At 40.8% G+C, this 26,599-nt stretch overlaps 1 protein-coding gene across 3 annotated transcripts in view; it reads left to right on the top strand.

The window, feature by feature from the left end:
* apba1a (amyloid beta (A4) precursor protein-binding, family A, member 1a) overlaps window positions 1-26,599 on the top strand; it is a 168,875-nt gene that overhangs the window by 110,012 nt on the left and 32,264 nt on the right. For all 3 annotated transcript variants that reach the window (XM_020509892.2, XM_020509889.2, XM_048594748.1), the window contains 4 exons: window positions 9,978-10,017; window positions 12,594-12,739; window positions 21,638-21,670; window positions 24,553-24,639. In XM_020509892.2, coding sequence (XP_020365481.1) covers window positions 9,978-10,017; window positions 12,594-12,739; window positions 21,638-21,670; window positions 24,553-24,639 — 306 coding nt within the window. The remainder of the gene's footprint in view (window positions 1-9,977; window positions 10,018-12,593; window positions 12,740-21,637; window positions 21,671-24,552; window positions 24,640-26,599) is intronic.

Genomic DNA, 26,599 nt, shown 5'->3' with positions numbered 1-26,599 from the left:
TCTGGGCAGCTCTCAAGACCAAGACCACTTGTGCTCTTTTTAATTTTCAAATAGTTTGCTTGGTAGTACAGAACATAAGTTTGCTTGAAAAAAGAGACATGGTATCAAAGCTTTTCAACCAGCCCTCCTCTGGACATATGCAAGAATGCCAAATTTTGAAGCAAACAACAATATATACTGCATGAGAACATGGCTACTGATTGGTTGGTTGAGTTGACTCTGATTGGTCGAGGCATTGCCATGGAAAATGCACCAAGGAATGTTTGCTCCCCAGCTTTTGCTTAATTCAATTCAATACAGGCACAATGTCAGCACATAATTAATTTCCCTATAAAGAACAGGCCCCTATATATGATGTAGCTTTTTGTAAGCGTAGGTGAATTACGAGCACAACTGATAATCAGCACCCCTTTTTATCATACAGAAGACGTTGTTGCACTGTGACTGTCCTGATGAGTGCAAAACGAAAAGCTTTGACTTCATCTCTCCCTCTTTTTAGTTCTCCTTTCTAAACTCGGCCTGCAGTGTCAATCCCTGACTTTTGCTGGGCTAAGATCAGCTGGCTAAGGATAAGCCAAGTGTCAGACTCCTGGCCCATTCATCTGTAGGCTGTTGAGGAAGTCCACATTACTTTCCTGATGCTGCAGGACCCCATTGTTGCTTTCCAATTTTGCCAGCGCATTTGGGCCAATAGTTTGCAGACAAAGTTTATTAATAGTAATCTGAAAGACAGATGTGTAGAATCGTCCATACACAAAGGAAAACAAAAGACAGAAAAAAAAATCTAACTATTGCATCAAGCCAGTCCATGCGCACCATAAAGGACAGAGCATCGTGACTGGATTCTTAGACCCCATCACCCCACAGCCATGGATTATCCTCAGGCTACAATCCAAAGGCCAATAAGCCACTATTCCTCTGCATTTCCCTTAGACTGACAAGACCTGCCTAGGCAACATGACCCAAGTGTCAATGAGAAAGACACTCACACGATAGAATCTCTGCTCCAATTCCAATCTAGAACCAGCCCATCTGTTGAGGGCATGTGTTAAAAACTTGCTTGTTGTCTGTGGTTTGGACCGTTGCTATCCTTAAATTAAAGCGATTTCTGTTCGCTTTGAAACGAGTCACTCCTCCAAAGGGAGCAGTCGATGTTTCTTGTGAACTTTAGGAATTTGTTTGAGTGATTTTCTGATTTGTTTTCTTTCTGATAATTTGCATGCCTGCTTCTAAAATGCAAAATTCAAGTCACTGGAAACGTTATACTGACCATAAAAAATGGGGGAAGTAGAGGAATTGTAAGTGGTGTGGGTGGTGTACCTAAACTTTAGTGTATGCCGACCTGAATCCTATTGTGTTAAAAGTGTAACATCTATTTAACACTATTTTCTCCTTTTTTATTTAATCATTGCCTTCTCTAATTAAGGCTCAGGTAATTATTTTATACTTGTTTTGTATTGGATTTCTTCAAGCCTTTTGTACATATTCTTTCATCTTATGAATTTGTTTGATTATTTGCTCAGTGGGTTGAGGGATATTGTGTAGAGTTCTGTCTGGACAGTTTCCACAGGTATAATTCTCCTGCCATAGCTCAAAATATGAAGTACTGCAAATGTAAACTGTGATTAGTTTGATTGATCCACATAATAATGGAAATGGTACCTTATTCTGCACATTCTGTCAGATTGTCAATTGAAAACTCAGTTGGTTTCATTGATGTCTCTTTGGGAAAGGAAATCTGCCACTTTTGTCCAATTTGCTCTGCATGTGATTCCAGCCCTACTCCAGCCTGGTTGATTGACACTTCACTACCCTCTGAAGTAGTCCCTGTAGCCCCTCAATTGCAGTAAAGTCTGGTAACTAGAGATGGGCACTAAATGCCAGCCTTTCCAATGAGACCCAGGCCTCTGAAACTAAATCAATGTCCCATGTCTAAAATTGTACATTGTAGAATCTGATGAACACAATTTTTCACATCCATCTTGCTGATCGCTGACAGCCGAGTAGGATTTTATTTTTGAAAAGGGTGCCACCTCAAGTATTGTCTGATCAACTCCATCAATTTAATCAGCTCAGCCTTGGGTCAGAATTATTTTCAAAGACCTTCAGTTCAATCTGCTCCTCAAACCTTGAAGCTGCATCCTCGTCAATTCTTCCTGAGAGGCGAAAGACGTGCCTAGAATATTACAAATATCTGCAATAAATCATCTTTGGTTTAACGGATAACAGGTTTCAATCTCTATAAAGAAATCTATCCCCATTCTACTAATGCACAAAGAGTGAATCATTAAGGGTTGTCAGTTAAACTGACTAGGAGACCATTTGCCTATTGTGTTTGTACAGTTCTGGTTTCAATGAAGTATCATTTTAATCTCATTTTCCCTGTTTTTTCCCTCTTCCCTTTTTTTTGGAATTTTTTTGGTTATTGAGACAGAGTTGGCCACATTTGATGCGCTAAGTCTCTTATTCTAACGATCCTTTGTGGGGAAAATAAATATTTTAAGCTCTTCCTTGAAACTTCAAGCATGAATCCTAAATTCAGAGCCCCCTGTTGACAACTTAACAAGTGGCTTACAAAGATGTATTTGCTGAAATCTTAGACCTCATTGTTACTCTCTCACATTGGAAAACATACCACTTTGGAGTACAATGAGATAACACAGTGTAGTGCTGGATGAACACAGCAGGCCAAGCAGCATCAGAAGAGCAGGAAAGCTGATGTTTCGGGTCTGGACCCTTCTTCCCCATGGAGTACAGTTGTGTGATTTGTCCCTGCTACTTTCCTAAAATTTATCAAAATGTGCATAATTCCGGGCATCACATTTTGAAGAGCATGTTAAGGCTTCGAAGAGAAGTTTCACCAGGATTATACCTGGTATGAGGCACTTCAGTGATTAAAATTAGGGTTAGGTTTTGTACAAGTACAGGGATACAGGAGTACAGTGAAAAGTTTACCATGTTGCCATTCCCAGCACCATTTTAGGTACAAAATCTGAAGTAAAGAATAAAAAAAAAGAAATAAGTTAAAAGTTCAACATTACAGTTCTTGTCAGTATAAAGTAGCAAGTGAGAAATCAAGTTAAAAGTTCCAAATTACAGTCCATCTTTAGCCATGGGCCTGCAAGTCTCTCCACGCTGGGCTTTCCCCATGAGAGCTCGATCTCTCTCCCGTGCTGGGCTTGATCTCAAGCCCTGCACCTCTGTGCAACTACCAACTACTATCTGGGCTCACCAGCTGCCTTGCCACAGGCTGCCAGTGTCTTGCCCCGGTGCCGTCCCAGTCCCCAGCTGCTTCCACCATGCCGGCGAATGCCAGAGTCTTCCTGGGCACACCACCCGCCTCGTGGTCAACCAGCAATGCCCCCCCCCCGGCCAGGTCACCAGCCGCTGCCGTTGCCAGCCCTGCCTCCATTACTGAGCTCCCTCCAGAAGATCAGTAGAGAGAAACAAAACTCGGGGGGATAAAAACGTAAAGAAAGAAAAAGCGAGAAAAGAAGAAAGAAAAGTGGTTGGATGGACAAGCTCCAGCTCGGTGGAGAGACTGGAGAAGCTGGCTGTGTTGTCCTGACAGCAAGGAAGGCTAAGGAGACATTTTGTTGAGCTGCTCAGAATAGAGGTGTTTTGATAGAACAGTTTTTGGAGAGCCTGCTTCCTCTGGCAAATTAATTGGTAGCCAGAGGCGGTAGCTTTAAAATAGTTGGCAGAAAAAAAACCTGAGGGAAAACGAAGATACTTTTCTTCACCCAGAAGGTTATGACCTGGAACGTACTGCCTGAAAGAGTGGTGGAATTAGGTCCCATACATACACTGAAAGAAGATCAATTTGCAGGGACACTGGACAGAACAGAACGGAACAGGCTTTTCAAAGGGCCAGCAGATGCCAGTGGGCCAAATGGTGGCCCCCTTGTCTGTAAGATTCTAAGTTCTCCTGTGGGTAAAAATACACTGTCATCTTGTTGTTTTGGCATCAATGCACAAAGAAAGTTGGAACCGACAGCTAGAATGGGCAACTGGATGCGGATTCAATACACAGACATGACACTTAGAATATCTTTACCCATTTAACTTGATAGCTGTAAAAAACAGTTTGGGAAGACAGGGACAGGAGGAGGCCATTTAGTACTCAAGCTGTTCTGCTATTCATTGAACTCATGGCTGGTTTAAAGTCTAGAGCAGAGAAGGCTGGGTGGAGTTTGGATTGAGGAGTTTGAAATCGTGAAATGTTTAGAAACGGGAAGTAAACTGGTACAATTTCCAATGGCTGAAAAGCAGTAACGAAAGAGTAGGGTGTTATGTTGATTGGTGAGTGGAGGTGAAGGATATCAGTTTGATGATAAACCTCTGTGGGGAATTGGATAAAAGATGGAAAGGGAACACAATTGCAGGAATATGAGGATTGGAGTAAGGAAGTGGGGCCTGAAAGGATTCCTTTTCAAAGCAGCCAGCAAACTCTCAATGGCTGAATGGCTCCTGAGTAGTATCAATGTATGATTCTGTCATGGATTCCCTACAGTCTGGAAGCAGGCCATTTGTCCTACTGAGTCCACACAGACCCACCCCCACTACCCTGTCACCCTGCATTTTCTATGGTTAATCCATCTAGCCTGCACACTTTGGGCAATTTAGCACAGCCAATCCACTTAACCTGCACCACACAGACAGTTGCCTGAAGCTGGAATTGAACCTGTGACCCTAGCACTGTGAGGCAGCAGTGCTAACCACTGAGCCGCTGTGCAGCCCCAGTTGAACAGATTGTACATTTTAAGATATCATACCAATAAATATAATTGAATGCTTCAATAATGCATTAGGTAAATAAACATACATGAAAAAGCAAATTCAGTTGAAAAAAAAATTAGAATGGAATTGGCTATAATTTTTTTAGGAGAACTGATCAGTGTATGTTTTTTCTGTGAATGTGTCACATTTTAAGATCATTTAAAGAAGGTTAGCTAAGCCTAGCATTTTAATATGCATACGTCATTTTCCTTATTCCCAAATCACTTCAGCCAGACATGATACTTGCAGGTACAGTGTGATATTGTGCTACCCAGTAGTGCTGAGTCAAACTAGCAGCATTGCTATTTGGAGCTGTAAAGGCAATAATAGAACAGAGTTCTTCACTGACAAGCCAGCTGTCCCATTTCCTTCCAATTTAACACAGAGTCAGGTTTCAGCAATTGAGTACAGTTGAACAAGTGTGACCAAGTAATATCATCTCAGGATAGCATAGTTTATTTTTTGGTCCCGTGGTTTGATAGCACTTTCTAAGGTACTTTTGCTTTCCTCCTTCCTTTGGCTTCCATCATTCTCTGTCTGAGAGTCTGAACAGCGTACCCTACTCTCGGACCTGATCTCATGGGTTGGTAGATTTCCTGTGTATATCTCTACCTCCCAATCTCCATAGCCTCAATCAGGCTGATAGACTTCCTGAGATATTTGCCAATTCTAATCTTTTGTGCATCCTTAGAATTGGTCGCTCCACCATTGGCTGTCTGGGCCCTGAGCTCTGGAATTCCCTCCATTATTCCCTCACTCCCTACTTTTGTCTCTCTCCTTTTAGAACACTCTTAAAACCTACATTTTTTGCCAAGCTTTTGGTCATCTGCACAATTATCTCATAACATGCACCAGTATCATATTTTGTTTGTTAATACTTCTGTGTAAGGATTTTGGGATATTTCATTACTGCAAAAAATTGCTTTTACATGATGGCTTCCACATAATAATTAAATAGTATATTAGGAGTTATGGCATTGAAGCATGTAAGGAGAAATTAGGATAAGTGAAAGTGTGTTTAAGGATTGATTCAGCAGCTTAGGGCCAGTTATGTTACAGTCAAACTTCTTCAGAAATTTCTCAATTACAAGTATGGATTTCTTAGGATTTGTGCGGATTACTTGGGAGAGTTCTGCAAGATTGCACAAACGTACTGTTTCTTTTACACATCCTGTGTCTGTTGATGCCTGGATATGGACGAGACTTCCATCGATTTAACTTGCTACTGGTTTCTTGGCTACGTCGAGTGAAACAGCCAGTGCCCCAAACATTCAGGCTTTCTGCCCGAGAAAGGAGTTTGCTAGGCAGGGGAAGGAATTGCCTTCCGTGACCCCAAACCTTCCCGATGCAGGATTCTGATGGAAACTGGATTTAAACTGGACTGAAACTCTAACCATTCCCCCTCCCCCAACCCAACTATTGCTATTAATGCCAGGGCAGTGTCCTCTGGTGGAATCTCTGCCAGTCCTGTTCAGCTTTCGCCCACCAGCCTTGCCATACAGATATGCCTGCTGCGCGAGTGGACTGAACGCTTCTCTTCAAACACCGTCAATCTTAAAGTGACCACCAGCCGTTGGGAAGGTGACAAACTGAAGAAAGAAAGATTGGACCTGAAGTGTTGAAGAGGCCATTCTCTGCCTGATCAGTTTGTTTGAGGGTTGTCAGTCTGGCCACATGGGTAGCTTTCTGCAGGCAACATGACCTGTCTTCTCTGAAATGATTTTGCTTGTTAGTGGTTCGACTCATCCCAAAACCCTTCCTATCAGAAAGAACGTAACAGTGAAGAGTTGGGAAGCAAAAACGATCCAGCATTCACCACGATCATGGCTGAGCTACAACGTCAGTGTGACTTTCTTGTCTGATCCCGATTAGCCCTTAATTCCCCCAAATGTTTATTTACATGTCATAGGTGGGCTTCTGATTTTGGTGGGCAGCCACTCCCCATATTGTGGGCGAGCTCAGGGGTGTGTAGGAAGCTGGTGGGATTCCCACTCCCCCTTTCACAGTACATAGCCTCCTCCGTCCCAAGGCACACCCAGCAGGAGTACTTAATATCCAACCCCGTTGATGTAGCCAGAGAAAACATCCCTCAGAATTTTAAGTTTCAGTTGGGCCATACCTTTATTCTTCTCAGCTGCAGAAAGTATCAACCTGTTCTGCTCAATCCATTCTTGAGGGGCAACCTTCTCATCCCAGAAGCTGATTCAGTGAATCTTTGTTGCTTCTCCTCAGGGCAAGTATTAGGTGAGGCAGTGGGAATGTCACTGGAATGGAAATGTTCTGGGGACATGGTTTGAATCCCACCGTGGCAGATGGTGAAATTTGAATGTTGAAAATAAAAGCCAGCCTAACGGCAACCATTGTTGCAAAAGGCCAGCTGGTTCACTCATGTCTTTTAAGGAAGGAAATCCACCCGTTCTGGTTTACATGTGCCTCCTACCCACAGCGATGTAGCTGACTCCTCACTGCCCACTGGAAAAGTCTAAATAAGCCAATCATTTTGAGGGCATTTAGGGATGAGAAGCAAATGCTGGCCTTGGCAGCATCACCATGATCCCATGAAAGGATAAAGCTTAAAACAAAGTACATCATTCCTTTGGCACACAGGTCAAAAGCCCTGTCCAACAGCAGCACTGACTTCTTTCCCCCGAAACTCTTTACCCTTAAACCCCCAAACGGTACATGAATCACAAAATGTACATACACAGGTACAGCCGATAATTAAGAAAGCAAATGAAATGTTCACCTTAACTACAAGAGGAATTAGGTATATAAGTAGGAAAGTGTTACTACGGTTGCAGAAAGCTTTAGAGAGACCACATCTGGGCTACAATGTGCAGTTCGGTCTTCTACTTAAAGCACAATATAATTGGAAACATTTCAACAAAAATTCCTTGGCAGATTCCTGGAAATACAGGCTGCCTTATAAGGACAGGTTAAGCCTATGCATTGGAATTTAGAAGAATGAGAGGTGCTCTTGTTGAAACATATAAGATTTTGAAGGGGCCTGACTGGTTAATTACTGAGCCCATATTTCCCCTTTTGAATAGAATGAGGGGAAGCCATTAAAAGTAAGAAGATTGAGATGAAAAGGAAATTATTTTCTCTGAGGCTATTTAGAGTCTGGAATTCTCCACCCTGGGGTTGAGAAGAGGCTGGAATCTTGAATATACTCAAGGCTGAGTTAGATTGATAAGGGAGTCCAGTGTTATGGGGGACAGACAACAAAAAGGAGTTAATGCAATAATCTGTTCAACATGATCTTCCTGAACGGTGGGGCAAGCTGGGGAGTGGTGGGAGGGGTGTGTGCAAATCTCCTAATCCTGCTCTTGTTCCTGCTATCCCTGTTTCTTATAGTCCTGTTATCTAACTCCTTGTGACTAACATACCATTTGTCTTGGTGTTCCTGTCTGTTTCATGAATAGAACACAGGGAGTGATTTTAGAACAAAATCAGTTTTGTGTTGTTTAGAATGAACTCATGCAGCATGAGTTGAACATATTAGTTTGTTAAGATAAACCGTAAGACATCCTGGAAACACAAGTCAGCATGTTATAGGCTGTGCCCAGAGGTCAATGAGTTTATCTTTAAAAGTGCTATTACTCTTGGGTTAATGCTTCAGATGTGCACCATAAAGGATTTAATTTACTGGGTGGTCTCGTGCTTTGTCTTATGAGTTTCATTGCCTGTTAAGTTGTTGATTATCTATCGTTGGAGTCTCGAGCTTCCTGCCCTCAGTTTTTTCAGAGTATCTTTATATATTATAATTTTCTTTCATGTTTCTAAAGTAGTCCCTCGCTGATCTGTCATTTTAAAGATTGCATGCCTGATTCTAAACTGTTATGTTTTTCTAATGAATGAACTGAATTCTTCAGAATGCTCGTTGTTGGGACATTGATTTAAAATTTCATTAAAGTGATTGCGAGTTGAAGGGAGCACCTTTACAAACATTTGTCCACTGTTGTTGAAGACAATTGCATAATTTATACCAGATAAAATTCTCAAATACAGATTTCCCTACTCTTATCCCTATGACGCTGCAGTTTTCTCCCCTTCAACTATTTATCCACTTTACTTTTGAAAATTACACTATTAAACCTGCTTAAGGCAGCACATTCCAGATCACAGGATCTCACTGCATAAAGCAATTATACTCTTGGGCTCTATTGCCAGTTAGTAAAGTCCTTATCCTCTAGTTACCCTGTATTTCATAATTAATTATTTTTAATCTACCTTTACTTATCAACAGCAGATTACATTTTGAAAAATTCTTGTTGGATCGGTGGTGCTCATACAATGTTGGGTCATAGGTCAGCCATGATCTTACAGAATGGCGGAGCAGGTGTAAGGGACTGAATGGCCTCCTCCAGTTCTTTTATTCTTATGGTTTATCTTATAATTCACGTTTGTTGGCTATCCAATGAACATACGCTTTTAAAGACAACAAACTTTGAGCAACTTCTTTGGGAATACATTCAGTCATCCAAAAATTACTGGAAATACTCAGCTTGTCAGATAGAATCTGTGGATGGAGGAAGGGAGTTAATGTTTCAAGTTGACGGTCATGGTGATTTCTTTTCCTCGACGTTAATTCATCAAAAGTTGAAAGTAGAAATAGAGGAACTTACAGCAGAGAAAGAGGCCATTCACCTCACTGTGTCTTTGCCAGTTCACAAAGCTCTATTCAGTCTAGTCCCACTCTGTACCTTTTGGTTCATAACCCCGAATGTTGCGCCATGAGCAGCGCGTACCCAAGTATTTTATGAATGTGCCAAATGGTTCAGCTTCCACTGCCCGTTCAGGCACTGAATTCAAGAAGCACCATGCCCCTCTAGGTGACAAAATAATCTCGTCAACTCCCTCTAAACTACCTACTAATTACTTTAAACCAGTGCCTCTAGTCATTGACCTCTCTGCTAACAGAAATAGCTCCTTCCCATTTACTGTTTTGACCCCGTAGCATTATAAGCACCTCAATTGAAATTGTTTCCAAAAAAATTATTGTTCATTTAACGTGCTATGAATTTTGACAATGGCTCTTGCCCTGCAGCTTTCTAGTCTGTGAAACTAATTGGATTTATAGTACTGCATGTGAAGTGGTGTCATCATGTTGGATTAAAATGCTTTTGAAAAAAGCTAATTATTTATATGGAGCATAGTGTGTGGTGTCTGAAGCTGTTTTCCTGTCTTACTTTCAGTCAAGAAAGTGTTTGGCTTCCTTTCCAACTTACGTTGAAGGTAAGATGCTTTCTAACTATTTTAGAGCAAATTGAGAAATCTCTGTGTTGCAGTTACTGTTAATGTGAACAAGACTTTTGCCCTTAATTTGGGGGAATTATTTCTGCTTTTGTTTTCTTTTTAGTTTGAATGTTATTGATTGTAGAAATTGCTCTTTATCACTTTGAAGCTTGTTTATATGCAACTGTGTATGTATTCTTGCGCAGTGTTGGATAAATCGGTCTAGATTTTCTAATGACAGAAGTGTTGAATATTGAGACACTTGCTACTGTTTTGCATTGGGACCATGAGGAAGTCCCTTACTGTGCATGTGCTATATTTACCCAGAAAGCTTAAACTTCTGATGGGAAGCACTGTGCTGTCCAGGTCCCTCCGAGAATATCTTCGTTTCGGAGGCTTGCACTCGATACGTACTCAGCCAATTACCTAAACCTTCTCCTGCTGTTAATCTTAGGTGTAGGGCAGGCTGTATTGGAAAAATCTTAAAAACAAATCTTCCCCCACACAACTCAACAATGCTCACCCTCCCTCATCTGTGACACTGCTCCCTCTGTCTCACCTTCAAAGATGCAAAGCCTGTCCCCCTCCCTGGCAATGCCCACTCACTGTGCCCCTGGACAATGTTCACATGCACTGCCTGCCCACCACATGTGCACATGGGGGTGTAGATGTCAGATCTGAAAGCTGTGCCCACCCCCTCCCTGCTGACCCATCCCAGCACAGGCCTAACATTTTCTCCCTTAAGACTATTTAATAGACGTTTTTAAAAAAAAGGCCAGAGTCTCAAGGGTCGCGGTGTCAAATTCCGCTTCAGATACTCAAGCACACTATTGAGATTTCCACAGCCAGTGCCAGTACTGTAGAAGTGCTGAGTTGTCTGAGGTGCCATGTTTGAGATGAATGATTAAACCTGTCAGTTGGATTGAAAAGATGCCAAGACTGTCAATTACAAGGCAAAAAAAGATACCTCGCCTTGTATTTTTGCCTTGCTATTGGTGGGAACTTGCTGTGTGTAAAGTGTCTTGTTTTCTACATCGCACCCAGCGACTGGACTTCAAAAGTGCTGCATTGGTCGTAATGCCTTTTGGAATTTCCTGAGACATTGAAAGCTGCTATAGAAACCCTTCCAGGATTTGTTAATGTTTAGTCCCAGTGAGGGGAAAGGTTTTAAAAAAAGAATAGAATATACACATCCTAAGAAAAGAAGTTTTTTAAAGTCAAGAAAGTAATATTTGTTCAATGATTCTCCTGAACAATTATATTATTGTTTCAGATGTGGTGGTTCTGAAATATACAGAGACATGCAGGAAGGAAGCATTTGGTGTGTGTAAATTGTGTAAATAGTTTGGTTAGAAGAGTTTTCTTAGATATAAAGCTGTATGGGGAATGACAGCTCAGTGACTAAAATAAAATTCTTTAAGGAGAAGCTAGAGAAACATTAGGAAGAAAGGAATAAAAGGACCAGAGCAGGCTGCAAAGTCTAAATCTTCAACTCTTGTTTCTGTGTTCTGACAGTTGTAATTTGTGGAAAAGAAAACTGTGTGCACATTGTTTTCATGGAACATTAGACACGGAGAGGTTACTTCCCCATGTGGGCTACCCAGAACACTAGGCAACAGTCTCCGGGTAAGGGATAAATATTTAGGACTGACAGGAGGAGAAGTTGGAAAGTTGGCGAATCGTTGGAATCCTCCTCATGTCAGCAGATTGTCCCATTATCCACTTTACTTAAAGCTGAGATAAAAGGATTGTTGCTCAGCTGGGGATATGGGGAGCGGGTGGAAACATGGAGTTGGGGAAGCCCAGAATCAAACATGATCATTTTGAATGGTGGAGCAGGCTTGACAGACCATGTGGTCTGCTCCCAAAGGGAGTGAAAAGGGGCTCATGAAGAGCATAGACCACTTGGGCCGAATGGTCTGTTTCTGGTCTGTACCTTCCGTGTAGCCATCTGTTAACTAATTGTCCAGGATTATAAAGAATACAGGGGCATACTTTTTATTGTCTGACTCCGGGGTGACAATCAGATGGCATTATTTTAGGCAGTTGAATAATGATTCATATGCAACGACTAAAGTGGTAGATGAATAATTTTAATTGTGATACATTTGTGCTGTCAAAATGTTCAGTGAGATTGTTGTTAAGATTAAATAAGAAATAGACTAGAGGTAGAACCATCAAGTATGACATTTTGATGACAAGGGGCTGTTGTAAACTATTTCTGGTTTAATTTATTCAGTGGAGAACAGAGGGCAGCAGTTGTGGATATCCAATAGGATTAGCCTGAAGTGCCTAAAAATGAAAGACTAACCTTTTGGATACTCCCACAAACAATAGTTTGGTAAAAAATCTTGAGGGGCATCATAAAGAAAGCATTTAAGTTTCTGGGAACGCTTTAGTTTTATTACAGTAATTCTTTTTAAAGAAAACTTATCGCCAAGATTAAAGACTGACCCAGAAAGACATCATGAATTCTGTTTCCTAACGCCACCTAGCCCAAAAGTTATCCATCAAAATTCTTTCTCATTACAGTTTTTCACTGGAGAGGTTAACTGTTTTTGTTTGCTTGTTTGCAGTACCTGGACCATGTGACCCGGAAGATCTGATTGATGGCATCATCTTTGCAGCCAACTACCTGGGCTCCACCCAGCTGCTCTCGGACAAAACCCCATCCAAGAACGTGCGGATGATGCAAGCCCAGGAGGCAGTCAGCAGAATCAAGGTGATAACGTCCTTCTGCATAGTAAGCCAGTGGCCATTTAACTCGTCTTTGACGATTATTATCCGCACTTTAAACTTTCAGAATTGACGAGAATTTACTTGCGCAAACAGCAGGATGGAAGCCAGCACCAAAAGGAAAATTTGTTTCCAATTTTTTGACTTATTCACCAAGATTCAACTGGGTGTACATATGGCTTTGCTTAATGATGACTCGGGCGTCTCTAAGATGAGCCATTAAAACCGAGAATCCTTCTGCCCTCTCGGGCTGATGTAAAAGCAGATTTTCTGGTTCTACCTTTTTGAGTAAGCTTTGACCATCTATTCCCATATTTCTTTATGTGCCTTGGTGTTAAAGTTCTGTTTGATGACCAGGAATATGCAATGCCTTGGGACATTTTTACTGGGTAAATGCACACTGCTGTCGATGCTATAATGGTGTAGCTAAATTATATTTTCAAATGGCCACTGCTGGCTTTGTGTTGTAGGAGGCAGCTGGACTCCTGGTCACTATAATGTAGATTTTCTGCCACCATCCTCCTTTTACATTGGGATATATAGGCACTGTTTTGTCTAACGTGGTAGAGAAAAACCACTGGGTAGTCTTAACAAGAAGAGGCTTTTGTCTAAAACAAGGCATAGTTTATTGCATGTTAGCAACTAGCTAAAAGGTAAATAGGTATACTGGACAATTTTACAAAAATTATAATGAGACAAAGGCGGTAGGTCTATTGCCTTCGAGAGCCAGACTGGTCTACTTTTCCTCACCCAAATCCTTATGATACTACCAGGTTGGGTGGAGTTTAATTCAGCCTTCAGCAGAACCACTATCTCAAAGAACAAGTGGTTTCATTCTCACATTGTGTTACTCTGAATAGTACAGACCAGTCTAGCACTCACTGCCCAGAGTGACATACTGGTTGCCAGGTTTCCTACAATACAGATGTAATTGCACTCCCTAAGTTAGTTCATTGGCAGCAAAGTGCTTTGTAAGATCCTGCAGTTATAAGAACATAAGAAATAAGAGCAGGAGTAGGCATCCGGCCCCTCGAGCCTGCCCTGCCGTTCAATAAGATCATGACTGATCTTTTTGAGACTCAGTTCCACTTACCTACCCGTTCACCATAACCCTTAATTCCTTGACTCTTTAAAAATCTATCAATCTTTGCCTTAAAAAACATTCAATGAGAAAGCCTCAACTGCTTCACTGGGCAGCGAATTCCACTAATTCACAATCCTTTGAGTGAAGAAGTTCCTCATCAACTCGGTTCTAAATCTGCTCCCCCTTATTTTGAGGCTCTGCCCCCTAGTTGTAGCTTCACTTGCCAGTTGAAACAAATTCCCTACTTCTATCTTATCTATTCCCTTCACAATTATATATGTTCCTATAAGATCCACCGCCTCATTCTTCTAAATCCCAATGAGTATAGTCCCGATCCACTCAATCTCTCCTCAACAGCCAACTCTCTCAACTCCAGAATCAACCTAGTGAACCTCCTCTGCACCCCCTCCAGTGTTAGTACATCCTTTCTCAAGTAAGGAGGCCAAAACTTTTCACAGTACGCCATGTGTGGCCTCACCGGCACCCTGTATAGCTGCAGCATAACCCCCTTAGTTTTAAACTCCATCCCACTAGCAATGAAGGACAATATTCCATTTGCCTTCTTAATTACCTGCTGCACCTGCAAATCAACCTTTTGTAATTCATGCACAAAGACACCCAGGTCCCTCTGCACAGCAGCATGCTGCAATTTTTCACTATTTAAATAATAGTCCATTTTGCAATTATTCTTACCAAAATGTATGACCTCATATTTACCAATATTATACTCCATCTGTCATACCCTTGCCCACTCACTTAAACTATTTACATCCCTCTGCAACTTTCAGAGTCCTCTGCACACTTTACCACTGATCTTAGTGTTATCTGTGAACTTTGACACACTACTCTTGGTCCCCAACTCTAAATCATTGATGTAAATTGTAAACAATCATGGAATAGTGCTATAGAAGTGTAAGTCTTTCTGTCTCTTTCCTCTCTTTCTCCTCTCTCTTTAGCCCGTCTTTCTCCATTTCTGTTTCTTTCTTCGCTCTCCTGGATCTCTCTTCCACTCACTCAACATGCTCTCTTTCTCATCTTTTCCCCCCCTTTTTCTCTATCTGACCGTCTTGCCGTCTTTCTTTTACTCTCTCATTTTCTCTTGCCCCTTCCCTAGTGTTGTCTTCCTCTTGTCCGCACACTGTTATGATTCGGTGTCATTGTGGCAGTTTTCCTTATGAGAAAACAAAGTAAGGGAAAGAAAGTGTTGTTTTATGTACGAGAATGAAAGGTGTAAAACTCTTAACAGATCTGGATAGACTAGCTAAAAACCGAAAGAATTGCGGATACTGTAAATCAGGAACAAAAACAAAGTTGCTGGAAAAGCTCAGCTTGGCTGGCAGCATCTGTGAAGAAAAAGATCAGAGTTAACATTTCGGGTCCGGCTCTGAGGAAGGGTCACTGGACCTGAAACGTTAACTCTGATTTTTTTCTGTACAGATGCTGCTAGACCTGCTGAGCTTTTCCAGCAACTTTGTTTTTGATTCTGGATAGACTAGCTGCAGGGAGGCTGTTTTCGTTGAATAGAACGTAGACCATTTCGGACTAAGATGAGGCAATATTTCTTCACTCAAAGAGTGGAGTTCTCTACCACAAATGGCTGTAGAGTCATAGAGCTATACAGCACAGAAACAGACCCTTTGGTCCAACTCATCTTTACTGATCAGATTCTAAACTGATCCAGTTCAATTTGCCAGCATTTGGCCTATATCCCTCTAAACCCTTCCAATTCATGTACCAATCCTGATGCCTTTTTACTGTCTTAATTGTACCCGCCTCCGCCTCCTCTGGCAGCTCCTTCCATACATGTACCACCCTCTAGTTTTGGACTCCTCAACCCTGGGAAAAAGACGATTGCTACTCACCTTCTACATATTCTTCATGATTTTATAAACTTCTATAAGGTCACCCTTCAGCCTCCAGTGCTACAGAGACAATAACCCCAGCCTATTCAGCCTTTCCATATATAGCTCAGACCAAGTCACTGAATATATTCAAGATAGAGATAGGTAGTTTTAGATTTTAAAGGCATCAAGGGGTGTGGAGAGAAAGCAAGATTAAGGAATTGAGATAGAGGATCAATCATGATCATATTAAATGGTGGAATAGACTCAAATGGCCTATGCCTGCTCTTAGTTTATGTGTTTCCTCAGGTTGTGGCAAGGATTATCCATAGTTATTGAGGTGCCTTCCAATCATTAGATCCATCTACAGTAAGGGCAATACTGTTCATAAATTTGAGTTGAAATGTTCTTGACTGAAGTGTCTGGACAACTTCAGACACAACCTCTTAAAATTCATCAGTCATTTAGTCTCTATTGTGTAATCCCAGTTGAATGCAGAGGACTACTTGTTTATTTCCCTCATAGCTTTTTGCCTGAAAGATTTAATTATGAAATGCACCTGCTTTCCTTTCAGACACTCCATGATTGCAAGCAATAGCATTTTCCAACTGTGCACAGTTCTGTGAAATGAATCTTTCAGGATATTCTGTGAACCATTAAATAGTCAATATTGTAAATTACAGTGCAGTTGATTTTTAAAAATCTAGTTTTAATCCTCTTGTGGATTTAGTTGATCATTTTTTCCCAGAGGGATTAAAATGTTCTCGGTTTAATGAGCAGGCCTACCAACTGTTGGCAGTCGACCCAACATATGTATAATCTAATGATTAATATTGAATGGCAGAATATGCTTGAGGGGTTGAATTACCTTCAATTGTTTTGCATTGGTAAATTATTTGTGACAATTGAGAGCACCACACATTTTTGAAAACGTAGTGGATCAATTGTATTGTACACTGCAATTGGAAAAATCACAGGATCAGAATCTGATGGACAATCTTCACATGTAGAGTAGTCAGTCTTTAATCCAGATAGTGTCCCATCTCACCTCCTGAAAAGTATATCTGTCTGAATTTTCTTGGAACGTAATGCCTATTAGTTAGGCTTTTCCCCTTCACCCTTTAACTCTTAACATGTTTTCAGCCATAATTACTAGGTGCATGAGCTGATAACAGTGCAACACAGGAAACAGAATATCTGAGATTTACAAAAATGACAGAATCAGCATCCTTATCTGTCAATGAGATTTAAAAATTAAGAATGAGACAGAAGAACTAGTAAGAATTGGATCAAGGACAGGAAGGAGAAGAAAGTATTTTTAAAAATCTCCAACAACTCACTAGCTTCAGGAATGAGAATCCACAGTTTAAACTGCTCTCTTTTGTGCCAAACAGGTTGAGTAGTATTGGAAAACAAAAATTCTCCTCCTTAAATGGGCTAAATACAGTCCCTGACTTCCTGCGGTGTGTTTAATAGGTCATTTAACTAAAGTTTAGCAATTTCATCAAATTCTCAGAGAGGTGAAGGGCAGGCTGATATTTTCACAAAGCTATTGGCAATATGTTCAGCAACTTGTGTCAGTTTGCAATTCCCAGGGAATCTGTGCCATAGCACAATTTGTTAGGTGATTAAGACATCAGTAGGGTTATTGCTATTAAATTTTCTGTGATTTGAATAGGAATCTCTGGGCCTTTGTAATTAATGTCTAAGTAAAATAGTATCAACAGATAATCTACATTGCCCTAATTTAGATAGGGGACTGGGTATGAATGTTCACAGTTTTTGTGGGCTGCATTTTTCTTTTTAATGGTAAACATCTGCTCCATTTAACATCCATCATCATGGACACAATTTGTTTTCCACAGATCCAGTCATCAAATCAAACAAAATTGACCCTTGTTTCATGTTCTCCTCCATGGACTTCTCATTTTTCTGGAGTTTATGCAGTTTGATGGTGATGCTAGACAAACGCCATGATTAGAACTGGGAGGAAAGGAACTTGTATGAAAGACTGAACAGACTGATGTTTTTTTCCCCCTGAAAAAAATGAAAGCTGAGGGGTCCTCCAACAGAGCTCTTTAAAATTATGAATGGGTGCAGTAGGGTAGGAGGTGAGAAGATGTCTTCATTTGTGGGAGAGTCCTAAACGAAATATTATCAAAATAATATTGTCATTAATAAATCCAATTGGGAATTCAGGGGAAGCTATTTTTCCAGAGAGGAATTGGAATGTAGAAATCATGGCACAGAAAGAGGCATATGGCATTGATGCATTTTAGGGGATGCTAGATAACCACATGAGGGAGAAAGGAAACAGGATATGCTGATGGGGAATGTTGAATAGAGTAGGAGAGGACTCAGATAAAATGTAAACAGCAGAACATGGTACGGCTGAATGGCCTAGTTTTGTTCTGTACATTCAGTGCAGTTCTACATGTTTTAATTGTTTCGAAGAGCTGCAGATTGTTTAACAAAGGCTGCAATAAACATAATATGAGGTGGACAGGCTGTATCTGTTTGCATTAAACCCTAAAGGGTTTTAAAGATAATTTTGGAACCCCTGTGTTATGTATTAACAGTCATGTCCGAATCACCTGCTTGACAATTAAGATTGCTGCCACGTCATAATCCTCCACCGCAATTTTCTCACATATGGTTAATGCTTCCTGCATATTTAAAATATTGAGGCATTGCAAAATTGATGTGCTTTCTCCATAATGAAGTTAAATATATCTTTTACATACACAATTGCCTTTGTCACTTCTTAAAAAAAATGTTGCCGTAAAATGATGCATTGTGCATTTTAAGAATATTTAATCATAGATTTATTTTTAGTTTATTGATGAACAAAACAAAATTATGGTATTACCGTGATTATTCAAACCAAAGAAATTTTTTCCAAGTCTAGTTCCATTTGCTACAGGTTTTGGAAGTTTTGCAAACACTGCTTCAAACAGTCTGAGTGGACTGAGTTAAAACATAAAATAAGCTTCTATTATTTTAATCATTGAATGATACCACATGGAATGAGGCCATTCAGTCCACCCTGCTGGTTCATTAAGCATAGAAGATAGGAGCAGGAGGAGGCCATTTGGCCCTTCAAGCCTGCTCTGCCATTCTTCACGATCATAGTTGATTGTCCAACTCAATAAACTAATCCTGCTTTCTCCCCATAACCTTTGATCCCATTTGCCACAAGTGCTATATCCAGCCGTTTCTTGAATACAAATTGATAGAATTATCCACTTTGTTCCAGCACCCCTGCTGTTTGCCTTTAACCTTCAAAATATTTGCTTTGCAAATCTATACCTAGTTCCCTTTTCTAAACTGTTACTGAATGTTCCCATTGCCCTTTCAAGCAGTACATTACAGATCACAGCAATTCACACTTGTATTTGAGAAAAGAATTCTCATCTCCCCTCTTGTTCTTTTGCTAATTCTCTGAAATCTGTGTCCTTTTTGTTTCTAATCTCATGCAACTATTAACAGTATTGCCTTTACACTCCTCAAAAGCGTTCTTCACTGGCTGATTTTCAGCTATGCTTGAATATGTAGCTAAAACTTTTCTTTGGTGGCAGATCAGGTTGTCTGGCGATTCTGACATTTGGTAAATTTAGCTATGATGTTGAAATTTCACATGTTTCATTTTGCAGCATTTAATTCATTAACTGAGCTGTTGATTAAATGTGCCTTTCACATTAGGAGCTGTTCTTGCTTCGTGAAGCCTTTATCCTCTTTGATGATAATCTGAACACTCCATTCTTTATGTTCTTTCAGTCCTCAGTGTGCATGTGAGGTGCCAGCCATTCAGTATTGGCATCAGTTACCATAAAACTGCCCAAGAATTCAAACTGTTTTCTTCCTCCCTCTTCCACACACAAGCATTCCTAATAAAGAGTGACCTACTTTTGAGAAATAGAAAATCACAATCACAGCCAGGTTGTTAGGGCATTTACCAACCGCTCAAGCTGTCTGTTTCTTTTTTTCTCAAATTGATTTGATTACAGATTGTTCTGATGTGCTGCATTTGGGTGGAAACGAAAGGAGGCCACGTAGTCTTTGGAAAAGCAAGAGTCTCAGTGGGGTCGAGAAACAAAGGGATCTCTGATTTGGATACACAAATCACAAAAAAAAAAGCATCACAGGTTAATAAGGCCATTTAAAAGAAGGCAAGCAAAGTAATGGGGTTTCTTACTGGAGGGATAGAATTGAGAAGTTATATTAAACTTGTATCGAACCTTGCTTAGACTCCATTTGAATACTCTGTATAGTTCTGATATCCATGTTATTAAAAAGAGTTTAGTGATGCCAGAGAGTTGCAAAAGTGATTTTGCAGGATAATACTACAATGAAGTGGTTATTCCAATCGAAAATGTCTAAACAGAGACTTTTTCTCCTAGAAAAGCAAAGGCTAGGGATGACCTACTAGAAGTCCTTAAGACTATGAGGGGTTTGATAGGCTACACCTGGAAAGGATGTCTCCACTTATGGGTAAGACTGGAATTAGGGGGCCATAAGTATAGGATGGACACTAATAACACTGTTAAGGAATTCAAGAGAGGTAGTTACACGTTTGTACAGAGCTTTAGTATTGCTGTAAAACAAAAAGAGACATGCTATCAAAGCTTTTTGACCAGCACTTATCAGGGCAGAATCACAAGAATACCAAATCTCGAAGGGAGCAACAATTTATACTGCATGCAAAGAGGGTGCTGATGCTATTGGTGGAGATGTTGCTATGGAGAATGCATGGGGAAGCATTTGGCATCCAAGCTTTTGTTTAAATTCCAAGCCGACAAATTAACTTGATTGGTCAAGGCATTGCGGCGGAGAATTGCACCATTATCAAGAGAGCCTTGAGAATGTGGAAGTGTATACCACAAGGAGTGGTTGAGGTGAACAGTGTAGGTAGATTTAAGGGGGAGAAAATAAACACATGATGGAGAAAGAATGGAAGCAATCAAAGGGTATATGTCGATAGAGTGAGATGAAGCAGGTTGGGAGGAGGCTTTTAAGGTGCGTAAACACTGACATAGACTGTTGGGCCAAATGGCCGGTACGACTACATAATCCAATGTATTTGTGGGGCAGTGTCACATAATCTTGGATTCTGTTTCTCTTATTTGATGTTGTGAAAGTTATATTTGGAAAGTGATTTTTTTTTTCTCAAATCCAACATTTTCTGCCTCCCATTTAACTAAAAGCTTACAAAGGAAGATATATGTCCCCATGAACATTTGTACTTCTCATGTGAAAATCAACAATCAAAAGACTTGCTACGATTTACTTGAGAAAGGATGTATTGGCACGGGAGGTGGTGCAAAGGAGGTTCACTAGGTTGATTCTGAAGTTGAGGGGGTTGGCTTCTGAGGAGAGACTGAGTAGATTGGGATTATATTCATTGAAATTCAGAAGATTGAGGGGGGATCTTATAGAAACATATAAAATTATGAAGGGAATAGATAAGATAGAAGTAGAGAGGATGTTTCCACTGGCAGGTGAAGCTAGGACAAGAGGGCATAGCCTCAAGATTAGAGGGAGCAGATTTAGGACTGAATTGAGAAGGAATTTCTTCACCCAGAGGGTTGTTAATCTATGGAATTCCTTGCCCAGTGAAGTAATTGACACTACTTCAGTAAACGTTTTTAAAGAAAAGGTAGATTTTTTTTGAACAATAAAGGAATTAAGGGTTACGGTGAGAATACGGGTAAGTGGATCTGAGTCCACGAAAAGATCAGCCATGATCTTATTGAATGGCGGAGCAGGCTCGAAGGGCCAGATGGCCTACTCCTGCTCCTAGTTCTTGTGTTCTTATGTTCTTATTTATTTTTGTTACAATTGCGTGTCCCGTCCTGTGTGCCAATCAGACTTCTTCAACCTGTAATTGCTTCTCAACAAGTTTGTCTGCCAGTTTGACTCTAACCATTCTCCTATCTCTTGTCTATTCCATGCGAAACAGATGGCCCAGAAATTGACCAAAAACAGGAAGAAGGTGTAGTACCTCATTAGTTTGATGTTGTGCCAGTTGCATTTTGCTTTGTTATGTGCTTTTTTTTGTTAACTCATTAAAACTTCTGTTTCTTTTTAAAAAGAAAGTTTTTGCTTACATTTCTGCATCCAGAGAGACCTGCACACTTCAGTCAATTGTCACCTTGTTTGCTTCTTGCTTGCAGGTGACTACCGGAGTCCACGTTAAGCACCATTGAACCTTTAGTTGATACAACTTTCTCAAGCGTGCTGTTGTAAATTTCATGGCCTCGCAGTTTCAGGAAGTTGAAGGACTTGGAAAGGGCAATTGTGCTTTTCAAATCACACTGAGTAATCAGCACTTTGCTTCCTTCATTTAAGCTATTTTTTTTCCCTTTTGAGTCTACCAAGTGCCAACTGAAATTGCACCATATTTAAATGGTGACATTTTAATTGATATTGTCAAGCAGTCTACTGTTTTTTGTTATCATTTAGCAATATCTACAGATCAATCTTTCATTTCCCTTTCTTTCTCATCCCAGCCCCACTTCCCAGGTACCTCACATGACAGGAAGTCAATCCTCCCCACTAGCCCCCAGCTTTGACTCTCTGCAGATTGCTGGATGCAGAAAGTTTGCATATTATTTTAAGATACAAAAAATTGACACTTTTCACTGCTTTCGTTGAAAGTATATTTTCATGTGAGGTTGTATGTTTTTGCATCTCTCACTTCTTTGAAATAAACCTTTGTTTTTTTTTGAAAGCTTTATTTTTGTCAACTGCCAAATAAACTCAGGAAAAGGATGATTTCCAAAGGTTTTTGTTTCACTTTATTTTCTAAAACCTCCTGCATTCCCCTCCAGTGACACTAGCAAAGCAAAACATTACCACCTTATTTCTTCTCGAATGTAACATATTGTGTGCATTTCATGCTCACGCAAAACAGACTTTATAAAAAGGTTTTTTGTTTGTTTTTATTTTGTAATTTTTGTTTATCAGCTCCTTTTTGCTTCCTGAGTTGATGCCTTGAAATGAAGAATGGTTGAGCTGAATAAATTGGGGGCATTTAAGGAGCAGTTGGATAAATATGAGGGAGAAAGAAATAGAAGGGTAGAGTGATAAGGTAACTGGGTGAAGGCCAATATGGACCAATTGGGCTGAATGGCTTGAGTTTATGCTATAAATTGAGTGTAAATACTGAACTTATCACATTAGATTTATCTCAACTAAGTTTTCATTTCATTTTTGTCATTATCTTTTAAAAATTTTCTCCCTCATTCTTCAGCTTATGATCATTCCTGCAGTGTGGATAGGAAACTTACCAATATACTTAAACTGTTTCTGCTCTTTTAACTCTTAGGGAATCCCAGGCTCAGGTGATAAGATGAAATGGCAAAAAAAACACTTGCGTCCCCTGGACTAGAGACACTTAAAGAATGATTTGTTTGAGGTTTAGTTTGAAAGGCTAAATAGAGAGAAACATTCAAATGAAAGCAACATAGTGGGGATGCAGGTGATCTGAACTAAAAACAGAAAGCGCTGGAGAACCTCAGCAGGATCTGAGGAGAAAGAATCAGAGTTAACTGAGTTCCAAAGAAGAGTCCTATTGGACACAGTTTCTCTCTCCACAGATGCTGCCAGACCTGAAGAGTTTATCCAGTACTAGAGTGACGTATTGTCTGCTGGTAAGATGGAATCTAGAATAAGGGGACAATGAAATCAGAGTTGACTATTCAGAAGAGAAGTTAGGAAAAACTTTTTATGTGCGGAGGGTGGTGAAAGTGTGGAACTGTCTCCCACAAAAGCAGTTGATGATAGCTCAATTAACCACTTTAAATCTGAATTAGAAAGATTTTTCCTAGACCAGGGCATGAAGTTGCACTGGAACCAAGGCAGGTGGACAGAGTCAACAGCCATGATCGTACTGAATGACAGGATGAATTTGAGGGGCTGAATAGCCTGCTTCCTGTTTTTATGCATAAAACCAACACTGAGTGACTTGCCTGCATTTTGTTCTGCCTTCTGATGGGTAGCATTTAACATTGACTTCTGCTTCCTGTTGATAAGCTACAAGATACATCCATTATATTTTGTCATGCAACATGTTAACTGAAACACATATTGCATGCCTAATTTTTTTTTTTGTTTGTCTGGATTGTATATGTATACTTTTCAAAGTACATTTAAAACCCAGCTCGCTTTCGTTTTATCCTTTTAAATACAATCCAAACGAATCGCATTAACTGAGCTTAAAATACATGAACATTTGGCTGATGTGGATCTCTGTCTCGTTCTTCACTATATGTGCAAATTTAATATCGATTGGCATTAAATTGACACAGCAGTCCGTATTAACTAAAGCTCCAGGTAATTGCCTGCCTGTCAGTTCAATGTCATGGACTCAGTGCAGTAAGATTTATTGCTTTAATGTAAGGGCAAGTCCAGAACGCAAGGGCATAATTCCAACAAATAAAACTAGGATTTCAGCAGTGAAGCCAGGAAACATTTGTTCACACAAAGGGAAATGGAAACCCAGAACACTGTGCTCTAAAGAAACTGTTGGGGCAGGAAATCAATTGAAAAATCTGCAATTTTTGTTTAGAAGCAGGATATTCAGGAGCTAAGGGTTGTAAGGTGGTGTTGAAAGACCCATCACGATAAGATGGCAGAATAAACTTGAGAAGTTGAAGGCCCCTCCCTATTCCCTGCAAGATCCTAATTTCCAAGTTCGGAATGAGGCATATTCCCTTTGTGTTAGTATTACTGATAGAAAACTTGCACACAAAGTAAAATTGAAGGATGCTCAGTGATTTTGCTTTGGCAGTGTCAGGAGTGTTTTACAAGTGATTGCATATATCAGTTGTGTCCCAGTGATGATCTCTTGAATTGTGTACTTTCCTATTAAAGGCAGCTGAAGGAGAGGCCCAGCCCATGACTGAAGTTGATCTCTTCATCTCGACTCAGAGGATTAAGGTGCTGAATGCTGACTCGCAGGTAAGTGACAGGACTGAAGTTCTGTGTTTATCCTCAAAAGCGATTGGTGATTGAAAACAAAACTTCAAATTGATTGCAAAAATAAAACAACCTGTTTGAATGTTCCTTTGTTTAATTTTACCATGATAAGGAAATGGGTCTACCGCCTCTCAATTTGCGACCAGGTGTAAATAAGGTAGACAATCATAGAATCCCTACAGTGTGGAAGCAGGCCATTCAGCCCATTGAGTTCCACACCGACCATCCCACACAGACCCACTCCCCTACCCTATCCCTGTAACCCTGCACATCCCTGGACACTAGCTGCTCCCGTTCGCTGAAATTACAGGACTGTGGTGTTGGAGATTTAAGGTTATGGACAAGAGTTGAAAGGAGAATGGTGAATGGTTTCAAATGGAAATTGAACGAGAAGTACAGAGCTGGGTTGGGGAGTGGGACTGATTGGATTGCTGTACAGTAGAGGTGGATTCAGTGGGCCAAATGGCCTCCTCCTCAGCCTGTATGAATGCATAACCCAAAGTGAAAGACATTGGCAGAGGAGGGATACCCTGTTTTGATATGGTGGGGACTCGGTGGATTTGGGAATAAAGACTGGGGGAGCCTATTGCCTGGCCCATCTCATTTCTAGCGAGAGTGGGTCAGCAACTGGTGAACCTAAAAGATGCCCACCTCGCAGTGTTTGCCATCTTGCCAGTGGGCTGACCAGGTTGAGATCAATCTCAAAGGAGGGGGCTTAAAATCCAAATCCAGTCCAAAGTTTCTGCAGGCACTGATTTGAAACAGCAAATCCGCAGACTAACTGCAGCCAGTGCCCAGTGATAAGGGTCCAGTTACACAGTGAAAAGATTCAGGGGAGATTTGATAAGGTTGTCCAAAATACAGAAGTGTTTTGTCAGGTAAAGAAAGAAGCAGTTTCCATTGTAGAGCGCAGGGAGAGAGGAGTGAACCTGCCGCCTGATAGGCCAGTGGGAGCAGATTCAGTGGTAGTTGTTTAAAGGAAGGGGGACAAATCCTCGAATGGGAAACATTTGCATGAGGAAAGCAGGAGAGGGGTTAGACTACTTCAGCTCTTTCAAAGTGCTGGCACCAGCATGATGGACCAAATGGCCTCATATTACCAAATTATTCAGCAAAACAATCTCACTCAAACAGTCCAAACTGACAGTGTAAGGTCAGGAAGAGGTCAGAGACTCAGACATTCCCACCCAGCTCCAAGCTATTATAGGAAATGGAAATTTTAATGCTTTATTTGTACTTTTGCTGAGAGCCATGCCACTATCAGTTAGGCTCCACTGGATGGATTTGACGGAAGGCAGTCTCAACACATCAGTCGGGCGGTTCAGCAGTGAGCTATAAACAGAGAGTTGTGGCCATGGCCAGTGACAGCTAATCACCTCTTTCCTCTGTGATAGATTATTTTGTACACCGGACCCAGCTTTTTGATTTACAGGCTTTGGCATTTTCCATTTAGCTAATGGTCGCATGTCTGTGAAATTGTGCTGGAATCTGGGATAATTTCTGTTCACTGCTTTGGTTAGTACATGATGCACTGGGACTAGAGGTGGGTGTGTGTGGGTGTAGTTCTGTACCTATAATGTCGGTGACAATTTGTGTTTGGGTGTGGGTGTCAGCGTATGTGGCAAAGTTCGGGTGTGCAGGGTGGTGTATATGTTTGTTGGTGTGGGTTAGAGTATGTGTATGATGGGGATACGGAGTGTGTGTGTGTGTGTAACTGTGCATCTGTATATGTGTGCTTATGTTAGTGGGCGTAGGTGAGTCTGTGGCAACGTCTAGGTGTGTTTGTGGATGTTTGTATGTATGTTGGTGGGTGGATGTGTAAGTGGGTGGGCGTGTGTGTTGGTGTGGGTGTGCATGTTTGTGGTGGGTAGCTGTTGGTGTGTGTGTGTGTGTGTGGTGGCTGGGTAAGTGTATGTTGGTGGGTGGGTGTGTATGTGAATGT

This window comes from Rhincodon typus, chromosome 3 (genome assembly GCF_021869965.1).
Source record: "Rhincodon typus isolate 14 chromosome 3, sRhiTyp1.1, whole genome shotgun sequence".
NCBI classification, from domain to species: domain Eukaryota; kingdom Metazoa; phylum Chordata; class Chondrichthyes; order Orectolobiformes; family Rhincodontidae; genus Rhincodon; species Rhincodon typus.
The sequence above is the reverse complement of the archived record's forward strand: the minus strand, read 5'-3'. Positions and strand labels throughout refer to the sequence as shown.